At 38.3% G+C, this 17206-nt stretch overlaps 1 protein-coding gene across 4 annotated transcripts; it reads right to left on the reverse strand.

The window, feature by feature from the left end:
- Positions 1-1528: 1528 nt before the first annotated feature.
- On the reverse strand, positions 1529-17124 carry SLC30A6 (solute carrier family 30 member 6). Of its 4 annotated transcripts, XM_009091859.4 has the most exons (14): positions 17000-17124; positions 14462-14548; positions 13758-13842; positions 12682-12724; positions 10578-10643; positions 10106-10186; positions 8858-8893; positions 7975-8069; positions 7134-7182; positions 5204-5323; positions 4802-4904; positions 4436-4483; positions 3799-3867; positions 1529-2785 (listed from the first exon to the last, which is right to left on the reverse strand). In XM_009091859.4, exons 1-14 carry the CDS (start codon positions 17000-17002, stop codon positions 2288-2290), a joined length of 1383 nt encoding a protein of 460 aa, XP_009090107.2. In that variant the 5' UTR covers positions 17003-17124; the 3' UTR covers positions 1529-2287. The 4 variants fall into 4 exon arrangements, with proteins under 4 accessions (XP_009090107.2, XP_018771612.2, XP_050828361.1 ...); XM_018916067.3 differs by lacking the exon at positions 10106-10186; XM_050972404.1 differs by lacking the exon at positions 13758-13842 and having other exon boundaries at positions 17000-17024.
- Positions 17125-17206: the final 82 nt, after the last annotated feature.

A 17206-nucleotide genomic window follows, 5' to 3' on the forward strand; every position in this document is an offset into this window, starting at 1 on the left:
TGTTAAAGTGATTATATTGCACTCAGAATTCTGGGATTCTCACCCTCCTCATTTTAAATCAGAGATCAGCTTCATTTTTTAATAAAATGGAGATTTAATTTTCTATCGAAAACAAGTAAGCATGCATTCAATATAATACAATGTATTGAAAATATCAGAAAAAGTGATATAATGTGATTATGAAACTGGAGTAAGGAACAATTCTTAACCAGGCCACACAAGAGTAGTGTATTGTAAACATTCTGCTGGCTCTAAGGTGTTGCAGATGCTGTAAAAAGTGCAGTCTAATTCAGCACCCAAGAGGTACAGAGAATCTGTTCAAGTGTTCTGTACTTCAGTGAATTTCCATGTAGCAACAGCACATGTAAATAGACACAAAGACAGGATAATGGCCACCGGTGATTACTGAGTTAATACTGACCTCACAGAAACAGAGCCAATCGCTGTAACTTCATTGCAATCTTTAAATGGAAGTTTGCCAGGTCATTACACTTTCTAACAGAGCAATGAAATTTTCATTCTTGCTGCAAATGAAGTACAGAACTAGATTCCCTACTTGTAGCTTACATGGACAGCGCCCCAGTGGCAGCCCAGTCACTACCCTCAGCCTGAAACATCCCCAAAAGATACATCTCCATCATGCAGAGTGCCACCTTGCTTTTGCAAGAATGACTTGCTCCTCCAAGCACTGGCTCAAGAAACACAGGTCATGGAGGGGGGAAAAAGAGGAAAAAGAGAGGAATGCAGTATTCTTACACAGAAAAAGAAAAATAAATTCTCAGCCAGTGAAGAGGCCACAGATCTTTAAAATTAAAATGAATGCTGTTTTTTCCACTCAGATCTACATAAGAAAGATTTCTTCATCAAAGCAGTTATCTTCAGGTAACATAGTATCTTTGGAATCCCTGAGATACCACAGCTCCATGTAACCACCTCACAGAAATGGAGTGACTGACTTAGCACACAGATGAACAAGGTGGAAGCCAATATAGAGCACCCTGAGTTGAAGTGAAACAGGAATGAGCAACCCATTCCTAGAAGGCCAAGAGATGCAGAAGAATGCGCAGAGGAGCAATTGTAATGTAGATACTGCACAGGGGAACAGAAAAAAAATTGAAGTATTTCTAAAAGGCCTTTCCCTGTTGTCAGAGCAGAGAAGGAAAAGACAGCAATGAGAGGGAAGAGCTCTCTGAGAAAGGCCCTGGAGAAATGCAGACACCTCAATGTACAGTAGGACAGTAATGCAAAAGCACAAATGCTCTGTTCCAAGTGTGTCCCAAAGGTTAAGCATTCCAGTAGTGACTACGAACTCTCAGTGATCACTGACTTGTACTCTGGATTTAAACCAGGATCATAAATAAATTACTTTTCCCCCTGGAATTATTAAAAATATACAAAGAGGAAAATACAAAGTCACAATCAAAACACAGAATACTCCCCCATAGTCAAAAGTGAAATACTGGCTTCAGAAACAACAGTTCTGTATCCTTAATAGGGTTAATAGTAAAAAAAAGGTGCTTGTAAAATCTTAAGTTTTAAGTATTTTATTTCCCAGTATATTGCTAAATAATTTTGCAGTTAAACCAAAAAGTAAGAAATATCCGAGATGAGAACGGAATACTTACAACTAGAAAATGGTTGCTGAACCATCTGAATTTCTATAAAAGCATCAATAAAAACGTAAAAACACCATCTCGCAAAATCAATTACAACCTGAAATGCCAGACTGCCTTCACAATGGACACAACATGGATATTGATGGATTTTTGCAATCAAAAACTAACTGTGATTTGGCCCAAACATGACAGACATGTCATGTTTGGGCCAAATCACAGTTAGTTTTGGTTGCTTAATACAGCAATCAAACGTGCCTGAAAATTGGGACTTGTATTTCTGCCATTTCCTATTCTCTCGGCTATTCAGCATCCAGTAATTTTCATTAGGAAAAAAAAAAATGCTACCTGGTCACAATTTTATTGTCTTATGGAGTTGTGCTGCATCTCAATACATTCTTGGATAAATGAAGAAAAGTGGATAAAAAAGATGAGTAGAAATAGACACCCTATAAAAACTACTTGTAAAGCATTGTAAATCTGCAAAATATCTGTGGCATTACACAGGCTACTGCTGATGCGAAGGAAAAAACTGCTATTTAACCTCTTCATGAATATGAACAATGCACTTGTTCCCAGCCATTCAGAATGATGTGACATTCCAAATGTTTATAAAAATTGGGTAATAAAAGAATTAAGTCAATACCCTTAAGTATAATAAATAATGGTGTTTATTATGGTCGGGGCTGACCACGAGCGTTTGTTCCATATCTGCCCGGGACATTTGCAAAACCAGTTCTGAATCCTTGAGCTGCTCCAATTCCTGGTATTCCAAGTCCTTGACTGAGTACACTGCTGTAGGGTGCAGATCCATGATTAAAGCCCAGTCCATAGGGCTTTGTCTGAGTGTTTAGAAGGATGACTGGACTCACATTTTTGCCTGGTGTGTTAAAAGAAAATTCTGGTGGCGGGCTGCTGGGCTTAGCTGGAGTGGAGGTAACAGGGTTCAAATTGTCAGCAGCTTTCAAAGATGGCATTGGAATAATGTGATGATCCGAAAGGTTCAGAATATTGTTTGCAATAGGCACAGATGATAAGGTAGGTCTGATCCAGTCATCTTTGAAAATTTGAACAGTCAAGGTAGAGACCAATGTGTACAATCTGTTAGTGACATGGGCAAGGACCATTTGCTCATTTGCATCTCTCCGAATTCGGACATGGACTGATCCAGCCTAGAAAGTGATAAAAACAAGTTGGCTATTATTACTCCAATAAAGATTCCCCACATGCATTCAAGAACAGGCAAATGATCCTGCAGAGAATTACACAAAGAACTTTTGCAGTGGAATCTACTAGCTAAATTAAGAACCTTATTACAAGATCCATTCTGATCTTTCCTAATGTGTTCCTCTCTTATGAACATACCAAGATCATCAAACTATACACCACAACACGTGTTGGTAGGAAAGGCAACAACTGGGGGAGAAAAATGGCTCAAAAGAACAAAATGCAAATTTAGGCGTAAGTGGCAGAACAGTAAACTGAAAGCTATTTTTACATCAGAAATAGAGAACAGATGCCTTTTTTGTTGTTTTAAGAAGGGCAGCATAATGGAAGAAACCAGTGAAGAAATATTCTAAGAAATATTCTTAATTTTCCAGCTGTCACAAAATACCTGCATCAACTTAGGAATAACCAAGTTCTGTGAGATCATTCTGTATCACAAAAAATACCCCTTCATTTCCTTCAGCTTACAGAATTATTGGTACACAACTGTACTTATTTTGCTCTACCTTCTCCCCTAGAAATGCTGAAAACATATGATTCTACAGTGTATTGTAGACCTTTGGTGCTTGAAAGGTTACAGTTATTTCTCTCTTCCTAGACAATTTACACTAACACACAATTTTGAAAAAAGTTTTTTCCATTGTTTGTCATTTTCTTCACTCCAAAATACGAAAGAAATTCTACAGTTGCAAAAATTCAACTTCTGCTTTAAGCCAGAAGTGCTGCATACATTAATAACATTAACCAACAACAAAGCTTTAAAAAAATGTAAAGGACAGAGGAAGACAAGTTTTGCAATAAAGCACATGGACTGAGTACTGACCCCATCAAATTTTTTTATAGTTAGTATTTCAGAAGAAATATCTTACTTTATGTAGATTAAAAAAATTAAAGTAGTATCTGACAACTTTTATTATCCAACAACAAAGGCTAGAAAGATAATAAAGGCATAACTTACCAAAGTGCCAAAACCTAACGTCCAGAAATGCTCATTTCGAACTTCCAACACACCATCCAAAGTTGAAACCTAATTTTTCACAAACATCCACAAATATGAAAATAAATCAGAAGCTTCAAATCCCTGAAGAATTTTTTTTTATACGTAACTGAATAACAAAGAATTTTCAGTAGTGAAATAAAAGCTCCATACAGAGAACAGATGATGTCTGTTAATGTCACTAATGCTTATCTATTGCACCTTTGCTACCCTTAAACATCCAAATCCATCAAAAAAGTTTTAAGGAACATATTTCAAGTAACTCTTGCTGCCAAACTGAAATATGTTCTCAACTTTATATGCTGTAATTCAACAGCTGCCTGTACTCCTTTTCCTCCTTCAACTAACATTTGTAAACCACTTCAATAGTAGCTGAAATTTAAATAAAAACAGCCTGCACTACTTAGACAGATTTGTTCCAGATACCTAAAAGACACTATTCATCTTGGGAAACAAGATTCCTATTTTCTACATGTAGCTAAAAAAAATATTAAAAAAATAATTTTAGCAAACTTCTTGGACTAGTCAGAGAGATTCTTTGCATTCCTGAATGCTTATTAGCTGTACACACTGTGCTATGTATTATACACTGACTTACCTCTCTAAGAAGTTTATCTAACTGGCCAATCACATGAGGTGGGGTTGTCTTCAAAAAGAAGAAAAGAAAATACAAGTTAAAAAAAAAGATTAACTGGCCCTATTCAAGTAAGAAAGCCTTAAAGTCTGGTCTACCCACCACACAAGAGACCAATGGCATTATTATCAAATTCTTATGACTTCATGATGCATATCTGCACAACCTTTAACATTCTTGTAGCACATCACAAATTCCTTTCGGAACACTTCCTATCTACAAGCTTAAAACAGATTTCAAGGGGGTTTTTGGTTTTTTTTTTTTTTTTTTAATGAGGCCATTTAACAAAACCAAAACCACAAAAGCTGTTGATCTGGGAGGCTGCCTTACCTGGAGTAGTACTTTCCCACTGTAGACACTCATGGGATACATGGTACCAAATGTCATCAAAGCAATTGCTATAGCAGAGGCTGTGTCCACAGCAAAATAATTGCTAGGGAGAAAGAGCAATTTAAAAAAACACTGGTATTTATGTTTTTGAAAGGCAAAACAACTTACTTATGATTCTTTTTTCCTTTTTTTAAATTATTTACACTTACAAAATTTTACACATGCTAATCTCATTTGAACTCTCATTCATCTTGGACAGTAGACAGATGCATTCACAGAGCTGCAATGCCATTCCTACAAAATGCAGCTCTACATCAGATAATTCCTTTCATGCAAAAAATGTATTTTCTCACAGACTGGATAAAAAAAGAGCTACTGTTTTAAAACAACAACTGCACATACTTGATTTCAATGAGCATGTATGTAATGCAAAGAGCCAGAGCTCCAGCAATATCAATCAAGACAAAAGGGTTCATCCGTGGTAGAAAGATACTACTCAATCCTGGGATGATTCCACAAATACTGCAACAAAACAGAAAAAGCAGTTGTCAGCCAGCTCTTCATCACTACTTTGAAATTCCAAAATTACACCCATTATTTAGCATTTCACTTCTAACACACCTTGCTGTCATAGCACATGATGAGCACTGTAAAGGCCCCACTAATTCTGCTCAAAGGCTGCTGTCAGCAGAAATTAATCCAGTGTTTTTTTCTGGGAACACAACTCTATGATATAGCTGTATCAGCTGTCTGCAGCACAAGTGCTTCATGGGTTCAACACTGGTATGACAGAGATGTACACAGCAAGAGATCTGTGTATCACCTGTCTTCAATCCATCTGCCACCTTGGTGTGCAAAAGCGCCCTAAAGTCAGAGCTAACTAATTCATGGAATCTCAAAAGAGGAAGAAGACCAGTTAGTTGAATAAGAGGAGACCAAAAAAATGCATGAGGGAATGCTGGGAAAATTATTTATTTATAGCTATTTCCTGTCAATGGGAGTATGAAGAGAGAAAGGAGTTTCTGTACTGCGCAGTGAATGTAAGTGCATTTCATATCCTGGAAAATTTCAAGGCAAAGACAACATGAAATATTTTGTTGCTATGGTTAAAGCCAACTTATGTTTAAGTTGGCTTTAACCACATCATGTGCTGGCCTGCTTCTCTAAGAATTTTAATTAACATAATTATATACAGGTGCAGATATTTTTTAATCAGCACTGCTTCACATAACACATCTGAGATAGCTGTATACATACTGATTCAATGGGGTTTTACTCATATTGGCTTAACTGTATACAGGTTATCTAAAACTCCAGTAGAAATAATGCTACTCTTGATCTGGGACTCCTTCAAGTTATCCATCACTGTTCTTCCCTTTAAAACTGTGTTTCTACACTGATAAGAGGGAAGTTGTGCAACTGTCTGTGATTGGTATCCACCTTTTTTTTTTTTTTTAATAAAACTTGGAAACCTAATTATTAGTCTTCCAAAAATATTTCACAGATTTTGGTTCTGATGCTGTAACATCTTATAGCCATATAAAATCAATTCTTCTGTTACCAAGTCAGCATTCTCTGCTCTCCTTAACTGTAAAAAAGATCACAAGATGCAGAAACAGATGGGTTTTGAAGCACATTTAACATGTTTTACAACTTGGTTTAACATTTTTCTTTTGATACTGACACATAGTTGGAAGAACATGTATGGATAAAAATAAACTTCCCTGACATCTGACAAAACTATTTGCAAACAATGTTATCTTGCATTCAGATATCCAATACAAGCAAGACAGTTAACAGACAAGACGAATGAGCAACACTGCTTATATCCCTGGAGGACACAGACTTTCCAGTTTCCTGCTGGGCAGGTGAGGAGTTTCCATAGCTATGGTTCAGTGAGTAACCTGTTTCATATAACACATTTAAACTCAACCATCTGAAACATTTGTACAGCTCAGACAGTAAATAAACACTAATTATTATAAAATATATCACTTGGTATGCATGTTGTGAAATGGAGTTCAAAGATGTACAGGACAATGCTAGTTTTCCTATTCTCACCCAAAGAGAATCACATACAATATACTGAGCACATATATCCAAAAGAAAAGATACCCAGAAATATGTATTTCTGTTAGATTGATGTATCTGGGAAATATGGGAGACAATGTTTGCTCCAGAGTTCATACATGAGACCTGCAGTAGGTAAAGCTATTTTAAAAGCTGTAACACAAGTTTATGCCTCAAAACCCCTCCAAAATGTTATTATACACACAAAACCTACACTCCCTTCCAGAAGCTAATGATTTTGAAAAACAATATAAAGCTTCACCTTCTACTAAGATCTGCAACATGTTCCTGAAGCCAACTTGTGCTGGCAGCTGCAAAACAAAGAGAGTGATAAAGTTACCACAATTTTAAGTACGATTTTAAAGTTACTACATTTTAAAGTACACACAAGTTTTAGTTTAAGGGAAGAATTCAATAAATACACTGTGAATCAGTAAATATATCTCAACAGATACTCTGGCACTTGAAAAAAGACTCAGGTCTGTCTTTTCCAGGCAGCAAGTACAACATCCATCTCCCATAATAAACTGAACTGTTGCACCTCTCATAATAATCTGAACTGATTAAATACAAATATAATTGCAGGTTATAACCATTATCTTTTATTTAATATAGTGTAAAATAGATATTTATAACTATGGACAATTTATAGGACAATTACAACAGGACAATTTACAATTGCAGGAATGACTGCAAACCTATTTCACAATGAAAAAGGTAAAAGAACTTTTCATTTACCAATGTAAAGGAAAAAAGAACTATTGCATTAAATTATTTTTTAATCCATTAATACATCCATAAAATGCGTTGAAAGTTCTGGTATCTGTCAAATGACCTTCACTGGCTGCATTCAAAAAATTGAAAACAAAGGATACTGCAGCATTAAAATAATATCATATTAATGACCTCAGACCAAGAGCCTTATAAGCAAACTGGAGTTGAAAATCAGATGGCAATTCAATTGCACAAAGTTGCATTAACAGAGGTAAGAGTAATATACAACCACTAGTTAAGGAAGTTACCAGACAATTTATACCTTGATAAAAATAGGAACATTAACTTTTTTTTTTTGAATTCTTGTTACAGTCTAATTTATCACATACCTTCAGAGACATAAGCAAAAGGCTTATTCTTAATGGAAAGCATTGTAAATAAGTTGAAAAAGAGAGCCACGAAAGTACCAACCAGCAGTCGTCCCCTAGGGAGGGGAAAAAAGGTGTCTTAATTTCCCATCATCACAGAACATGTCATCAAGCTGTAACTACCAATAACAGTATAAAAATATTTTGCTTGGTGTTCACTGAGGCTGAAAACCAGTAGGATAAACTAGTGTAATATTTAGTTACCAGCAGTGTATAATCATTGTAAGGGTTATACAAGATCAATGAACTTCGTACTTTATTGTTATCCCATGACGTTTATGATGTTGAGTAACAGCTCTTAAGCAATGGCATAAATGCACACACGTATATATTTACCCTTTGAAGATACAAACACATTGTCCCCCCCAGCAGCACAGCTAAGAAGCTTAGCTTTCTATGGAATTATACCATATATCCCCAGCCTTCTTCTAGAACTACTTCAACATGCATCCCACACCCCCTTCCTTTGCCCCATAACAATTTCTTTTCCTCTCCCTATGGTCTTTACAGTCGGAACCCTCTTTGCAAAACCTTCAGTTCCCTGGTGACCACAGCATCCTTCCCCCCCACATACCAGGCCTTCCAAGAGGCCACAAGAAAAAAAAGGAACTGAACTAGGAAAAGCAGCAATATGTAGTTAGATCACTATTTGAGATAACATGAGCATTAAATTTCATTGTACCTTGAAAAGAACTGTTTGCAGTATAGCCTGCACATGGTTTGAAACAAATGCCAAGGCACCAAAAGCAATTTGGTACTGAAAGTACCTGCATAACTAATATATGCTAGATAATAATTAGAAACATAAAAGGACAACATTTTACAGGCCAAAATAATTTCTTACGTGTGTATCTCAGGCTGTTCCAGAAACCGCTCCGCACTGCAAGAGTAATTGAAAATGTGAGTTATATTCATACAGGAAAGCCTTGATATGTGAAGAATGTTTTTACAGTTCCTCAGCATTAGCTGCCATTCATAAACAAAAACTGGTAGATAAAGTACTGCAAAAAAATGGATTGCTTAAATAAACACAACTTTTATAAGCAATGAAAGCATTTAACACTGAATCAAAGCAGATGTGATTTAGACTTCCTAAATATTTCCAAACTGTGCCAGCTACTATGAATGCTGCCTATATGACAAAAATATGCTTGTAAATGAATATGCAAAAAAATATTGCTACTGGCACCACCACCAGTATTGGTGACCACAACAAACTAAGTCTGAAATTCCTGACACTAAGCAAGATGAAATAAAGCAGACATTGGATACTGTGGTGGAGATATAGATCTTTTTTTACCCACCAGTGAGTTAACAAATGAGCTTCAGCTGTAACAGAAAAACCTGCTAAGTTTGTGGAATTTCCTAAAATTGATGTTGGAAAACTTGGGAGTTTTGACAGAGGGTGATTCATTCCAGTGGACTGTCACTTCAATACACTGACCTTATAGTATAAAGTTGCTAAGTTATTAATACAGCCCTTTACACAGAAAACAGAGCACTTGAATAAAATAAGGGAAGGTATACTGTTGCAATTTTAAATTCCAGATGTTAACAATAGCCTCTTCATCTTTAAAAACAAAAACAATGTTTTAGGCTAACCTGAAATACAAATGCTCCCAAGCATACATGGTATGGCAAATTAATACTTGAGCAAACTTTGAGGGAGCGAAGAAGTTGATGCTTCAAACATTCAGCTCCTTGATATATTATGAAGCTGCTTTGACTTCAAAAAGCAACAGAAGTAAAAAAACCACAAACTTTTATTTGTTAATGAGCTTAAAAAAGTCAAGATGAATAAGGAAATGCATTAAATTAATTACACAACCTTTTGGAAAAAGTATTCTTAAAACCCTTAAATCTTTCCCTAGAGAGCTTTTTAAGAACATTTATCATCTTTACATCTAAAGCCTACATGTAGTGTAGTCAATGTAAGCAAGCAGTAAGGTTTAGCAATATTTTTAAAATATCTTTTAAGTTTTTTCTAAAGTATCTCTTTACATATAGCACTCGTAGAATACATGTGCTTTTGGTTGATCTGGACTATATCTTCATATGTTATAAAATTAAAGAAAACAGTACATAACCCTACCTTTCTTTCAGTATAAAAAGAGCACCAAGCTGTGCCAGAACTGTAGATGCAAATACAGCTAGAACTTCAAACCTTTCAAACCTGAAATTTGAGAATTAAGTTTAGAAACACTGAACATTGAACAATGCATCCAATAGAATCTTTTCTGTGCAAGAACCAGCAGGATACACCTACTTTTTCCAATTCATTCAAGAGCAGACAGATGGGAAGAAACTGAAGGTTTTATGAAATAGTCATTTTTTTCAGTTTCTTTTAACACTTCACTCATCACAGACACCTTAAAATTAAGCACTTCTTAATTCTTCTTCCTGTCCATCTCCTACTCTTTACAGTAAGTTCTTAGCCCTCGTCACTTTTAGGCTCTTTCACATACAGAGTATTAGTGATGGCTGTTCAGGGATCCAGGCAATGACAGTGAGCAATGTATGAAATGCTGTATTATCAAACACTACATCTTGTTATTAGTACTTACCCAAATGAATAGATTGGGCTGGGTTTCTTCATCATTACCCAGTAGCTTATTAGACATGTTACCAAACTGAAAAAAGGGGAGAATTAGACTGTGATAAATAACAGCAGCCTTTACAAACTACATAATCTACAAACACACACTTGAGGCACCAGAACTCAACATACAAATACAGCCACATCTTGTGCTCAACTCAACCTCCATCACTGTCCCAGTGATGTTCTAAATGCTCCTCATGTGCTTTCTGAACTTGCCTAGAAATGCTGTAACCTGAGAAATGCTGCTTAAATGAGAAGGAAGCTGATAAGCAAGACAGAAGAGTGGAAGAAAAAGCAAAGAAATCTCTCCATTAAAGTCTTCTTTTAGAGATATACCATGAATTAGATTTGGTACTCTAGAGTAAGTCTCAGGCCACACCAAGTATTGCCTTTCTTTTTCACAGTGTAATTTCTCTATGCAATTTGTCTATGGCCAAAACAGACTAACTTTCTTTGGCTGCATTCCCCTACACAAGCTCTGATCTAGCTGGCCATTCACTGACAGCCACAGGTCTCTCTTGCTATCTTCTGGCCAAATTTTTCTCTCATACTGAACATCTAGAATTCCAATTATTTTGGAATCTCCATGGTAGTAGTCAGAATGCTTCAAGGATGAGTATACTTTCCTCTGCCTATTTTTCCTCTATTGAACTATTTTTTCTCTACTGAAGAATTTTTTCAACTGGAATCCACATAGGAATCTGTGCTTTCATGCAGTCCTTTTGTAATTAATAACAATGTTAAATCAGACTGGATCAAGAACTCATTCCTACAATTGATGAACACTCACATCCTCACAACTTGATTCTCAGCTGTGTAAAATAAAAAGTAAAACTAAAAAGGAAGTAATACTGTTCATATACAAAGCCATAAACTCATATTCTCAGTGAGACTATTATATGCAACCAGACAATGACAGAAAGAAAAGAAGCAGAAATTGATTTTTGCAGCGGAATTACTGAGCACTGTTCTCCCTTACAGCAAATCAAAATTCTTGAAAGAGATTGCTGTGAGTTAGAATAATCTTCTAGTCCAATTAACCCCTAATTAACCTAAGACAGGAGTGCCTGGGGTGGTTCCACCTTCTTCTAAAACTAAAAGAAAAAAGAATTCCATACGAATGGGAAGTACAACATCAACTCTTTCCACAATTTCCCCAAGGTGAAAAAAGTATTTTGAGCAAGATGACAAAAGTTCAGTAGATAAAAAATTCTAAGAGAAAGACAAGATTCATTAGAATTAAATCTTAATGCTAATGCAGTCACAGATCAATTTTTTTTTGTGCCTATCCCAACAAGTCATTTTTGTTTCTGCATGTTTGCTGATGTAATTTATGAATGTTTTACTTTAAGTCAGATAAGTTATAGTAGGTAATGGATATATGTATGACTCAGAAAGCTGATCTCTACCTTTTATAAGATAGTGAGACCGCAAGGAAGGTAATGTAGGCTAATATTTTTTAAATATCTACATTTTATTTCCCAACCACTGCTACCATTCTGTATCTTAGAAAAGAACTGAATATATTTCATGACTGTATTTTCAATATTAGCGAAAGTGTTCAGAACTATCATACTAAAAGTTGTTTTAATATAATTTTGTTAGAATACAAGAAAAATACTGAAAATATCTAATGACCTTATACAAAGAATACTTGATATGTAGCTTGCAAAATATTTTTGAAATAGAATTACTTGAATACTTCTTGTTTCCTGATGTTAAAACTGAGGATTACTTCACAATCAGTGACTATGGCATTAGGAAAATGTTCTGAGAGAACAACCAGACAACAGTTCTGTGCCATATTGTATCATGTTGTCACACATCTACAGAAAGAAATTTATGACTGAACTGATCAGTTATTAGTCATTCTCAATATAGATATGGTCATTCTCAATCTATCTAATAAACAGATAAATACAAACTATTTATTGTGTGCAATTTTATACTCATTAAGCTATATTTAAACCAATGACTGTTTCTATACTGATGACTGTTTCATGTCTTTGAACCTGTAAGTAAATTTTAAATGTAAAGAAATATACAGACAAAATGGGAAAAAAACTCACCTGAAAAGGTCAAAGATTGTCAAATATGTGTAAGCAGTTAAAGCTGCAAAGAAAAGTAAATATTAAAATTTAATAATTTTTTCAAGGCAAAAATCACTTGTATTTTAAGTCCCTTTTGTGCAGCTCTTTCCAATCTTCTACCTACAAAGCTGCCTCTGCTGATAGAACAAGCCCTTTTTATTCTAAAGACACCAATATATTTAATGTCATAAGCAGGCTGACTATGGCAATCCTAATCAACTAAAGCACATAATAAAGCTCAGATACAACAGTTTTCACATTTGTGACTAAGTTGGGACAAGGAATTTAGGTACTGGAAAGTCAGGAGATCTTCCAGAAACACATCACTTCCCAAAGTAAGAGATCTCTTATGTGTGTTATTGCAGTGAAAAGTAGGTTGAATTGAATATTTTACTTGTTTTGCATCTCTAACCTATCTTGAAACTGCAAAAAAACCCGCACCAAAAACTAAAAAAGCATTCTATTCTCAGTGCAGGTGATGGGAAGCACATTGAAGCCCCCATCCAAAAGCAGAAGGCACACAAAACTCCATTGGGTCTGGCTGATCTGGAGCTCATTTCCCCACAGCAGCCCACACAGTGCTGTGCTTTGCAGCAGCAGCTACAGAGGTGCTGGAAACACTCCAGTGTTTGGCTACTGCTGAGCATTCCTTAGAAGCAAAGAAGTCCTAAGACTTTTCCACACTACGAACATCCATTCATTCAACTGCAAGTGAGGGTCTTGGCATGTCACTGGTACTACACAGGTTTGAGGACTAGTAACAAAAAAGCCTACTTGTTTTCAGTCTTAAAGATGAAGAAGCTACTGCAGGAAGCAAATGACCAGCAGGACTGAAAAACTGCAAACTTTGAAGGACTTCCACCCCTCCAAACTCATCTGGGAAAAATGCTTCTAAGCTGACTGTGGCAAATCAAAAGGAAGCACTTTCTGAACCTGGCTGTGCAAACCCCTAACTCCATTAAGTACTGGATTTGGCTTTTTCAGTCAGCTGGAACTCCACAAGCTAAGAAACACATAGTAGTTTGTTGTAGTTTCAATACATGAGAGCCACCTACCTATGCTGTTTGTAGAGCTGCACCACATGAGCAGGAAGCCAATACATATTAAATTTATAGCACCAAATAGTAAAATCTTCCAGGACTGTTGATGAGAATAAATATGTATTTTACACCTTTCAAAATTTACAAGACAGAAATACATCAATCTGGTCTTAAAAAACAATATTGCACTACTTGGTCATGCATGGTCAAACAGAACTGGCTTCTCATTCTTCCCAAAAATTCACCATTCATTTCAGAACAGCAAGCCCTTACTCTATTTTAAACTTTACAGATTATTTTAAAACTTATTTATGAATGCCACCATGCTTAAAACACCTTTCTGGTCTAAAAAAAACCCTATCCATTTATAATATTTGCATTTCATTACAGCACACATTACATCTGACTTTTGAATACCAACTCATGCAACTTTATATTACTGGGTTCCTTTATTTGTGCGGAAATTTTGGTCTCAAAAACATCTGAACACATTCAGTTTACAGTTCCACTGAATCCATCAGATATAAGTATAATTCTGGAGAGCACTAATTCACAGGGACAATGCACAGAAGCAATACAACTTCAAATTATTTTTTTTAAGCACAGGTAGAAAAATTAAAAAAAAAAAATTCATAATATACTTAAATTAATATTGTATTTGAACTTATTTCAGCTAATGTGTTTTTATTATAATTATGATTTTTTTAAGCAATACTTACCCTTCTGTCTGCTGCAACCAACCTAAATTCATGTGTTAACTTTCCCACCAATGATCTCTGCGATTTGCGGAACAGGTGTATCGTCCCCTTAAAAATAAATCAACAGTTTAATTAAAAACTTTACTTACACCACAATTTAAATTAGCAAAAAGGAAATCTTCATTTATTAACTATTTTCACAATTATATCAAAGACTCAGATGAACTTTTTGTTAACCAGAAATATCACAAACTTTAAACTCAAAAATATTTTGGTAACCATTTCACATGGTTTATTATATTAGAAAATGACAAATTACTTAGAATCAAGCTTCATTTAGACATAATCCAGAACTCAGTTTTACTGGAAAAGACACTAAAGCATCACTTAAAGAGTGAGTTTTAACTTTTGTTTAGATGAAACTACTACAAGACAGTTTTAAAACACAAATATTTTTCTTCATCAAAGCACACTTCCCACCCAAAGGCAGTGGATTTATTAAACAGGAAAATATTGTTTATAGATCTGTAAAGGAGAACCCACCACAGAAGTAAAAACAATGCTGGTGATGTGGTGGACACAAGGCCAGTAACAAAAAGAAACATACCAACAATCCTGGCTGTGACTTAACCTAAAGGGCTGCTACACAACTCTCCTGCAAGTGTGACAGGGAGCAGTCTACCAGAGAAATTCATCTGCCATGACACTTGTCTCCCTTTCCTTGGAGGGTCCAAGCTTCTGGTTGTCCTCTGTTCTGCTCTCCTCACAAAGAAGTAAGCTTTCCACATGAAAAACCCTTCTGATTTGCAATAGGAATTTGTGGGCTTGTAATGTCAGACCACAGTCTGTCATCTGCAGCAGTTTGGGGTCAGATTAAATAAGGCTTGATTTTAAGCTTTCACACCTTAGCTGCCAGCAGAAGGCAAAAGGACGTACTAATGGGCTCTTCACCAAAATAAATTCAATTAGCTTTCAGACACTTTGTCAACACAGCTGCATTTCATATTATCTGAGAAATACAAGTGTGCCATGACTTAAACTTTAAGCACTACTACATGTCCCAAGTTTAGCTAGTGAGGGACAAAACACAGGCACTTACTCTTTTCTTTATTAGCAAATCATTACATGCTAATTTTAATTCTTAACAGACACATGCAGAATGCCAGAACACCTCAGAAAGCTTTTCTAATAGGCAGTGGACAGCCTGGTTATGAAAGCTGCTGTGCTATAGAATCACAAAGAATCACAGAATATCCCGAGTTGGAAGGGACCCACAAAGACCACAAAAGTCCAGCTCCTGGCCCTGCACAGGACACCCCAAGAGTCACACCATGTGCCTGAGAGCGTGATCCAAGCACTTCTTGAGCTCTGTCAGGCTGTGCTGTGACCACTTCCCTGGGGAGCTGTTCCAGTGCCCAAACACCCTCTGGGTGAAGAACCTTTTCCTGATATCCAACCTAAACCTGCCCTGACACAACTCCAGATCATTCTCTCAGGTCTTGTCACTGGGCACCACATTGCAGAGATCAGTGCCTGCCCTTCCTCTTTCCCCAGTGAGGAAGGTGTGACTGCAGTGAGGGCTGCCCTCAGTCTCCTGAGGCTGAACAGACCGAGTGGCCTCAGCCACTCCTCACATGGCTTCCCCTCCAGACCCTTCACATCTCCATAGCCCTCCTTGTCACCTTCACACCCACTGCTTTCCCAGACTGTTGGCACTGTGTGCACTGCCCAGCCACACCTCCCTGTTTACAAAGGATGCCGTGCAGCAGAGCTGTGTTCTCTGTGCCACAGGGGACCTGTGCAAACCCAGGCAGGCCCCAGCCCACCCGGGACAAGCTGCACGTGTTGTACCTCGGCATGAAGGCATCCCTCGACCCCACAGTTCCGCCCAGAGCTCGGTGCAGGCCAGGGCGGCTGCCGCACACCTCAGCCAGCCCCTGAGGCGCCACAAGAGCTCCAGAAGGCGTGTTTCTGCAGCCAGCGGCGCTGTCTGCTCCCACAGGTGACAGCACCTGTTATGGGTACCCATGTCACTCCAGCGGGGCTCAGCACGACAAGGGAACATTTCGCCGCCCAGACGAACACGCACACGCGGCGGTCGTGCCCAAAAAATCGGGTTTTCGTCTTAGAGAAGCGAGCCACAGAGAGACAGCCCCGACACCGGCGAGCAAGCGCACTATAACCTGTTTGTCCTGCGGCAAGTCCCAGCTCCCTGAGCGAGGTGCCGCTGAAGGAGAACTCCGAGGCTCAGACCGCAGCCCGGCGACCCCGTCCGAGAGGCGCCTCCGGCACAGGAGCCCCCACAGCCCCGGCACCCGGCCGGGCCCTGTCCGCGGTGCCGGCGCTCCAGGGGCGGGCGGAGAGCCCCGGGGAGGAAACACCGCCCGGGCACCGACGCCCGCGCTGCCCCCGGGCCCGCTCCGGGCCGCGCCAGCCCAGACGCCCCGCGGCGCCGCCGCCCCGGCGAGGGAGCGGCCGCTTATAGCAGCCTCCGCACCCCACGTTCCACGCACGACTTTCCTTCCCCTTCCCTCTTTGCCCCCAGCAGGGGCCACTCACCATATTACTCCCCGCAGCGGAAGAGACGGCGCCATGCGAGGCCGGAAGGGGCGGGAGAGGTTCCCGTCGCCGCGGCAACCAGCGGGCCCGGCGGGACACGTGGCGGAAGCGGCCCCCGCCGGGAGCCGGCTGCGGCTGCGGCTGCGGCTGCGGCTGCGTCCCGCTCCCGACCCCGATCGCGATCCCGATCCCGCGGGACGTGCGGGT

This window comes from Serinus canaria, chromosome 3 (assembly GCF_022539315.1).
Source record: "Serinus canaria isolate serCan28SL12 chromosome 3, serCan2020, whole genome shotgun sequence".
In the NCBI taxonomy this organism is placed as follows: Eukaryota; Metazoa; Chordata; class Aves; order Passeriformes; family Fringillidae; genus Serinus; species Serinus canaria.

Excerpts from the sequence above, each read along its gene's own strand:
- SLC30A6 (XM_009091859.4), bottom strand. Across the intron at positions 8,070-8,857 it reads GAACAGCCTGAGATACACAC|GGGACGACTGCTGGTTGGTA; the intron begins GTAAGAAATTAT and ends TCCCCTCCCTAG. Across the intron at positions 7,183-7,974 it reads TTTTGCTTATGTCTCTGAAG|CTGCCAGCACAAGTTGGCTT; the intron begins GTATGTGATAAA and ends TTTGTTTTGCAG.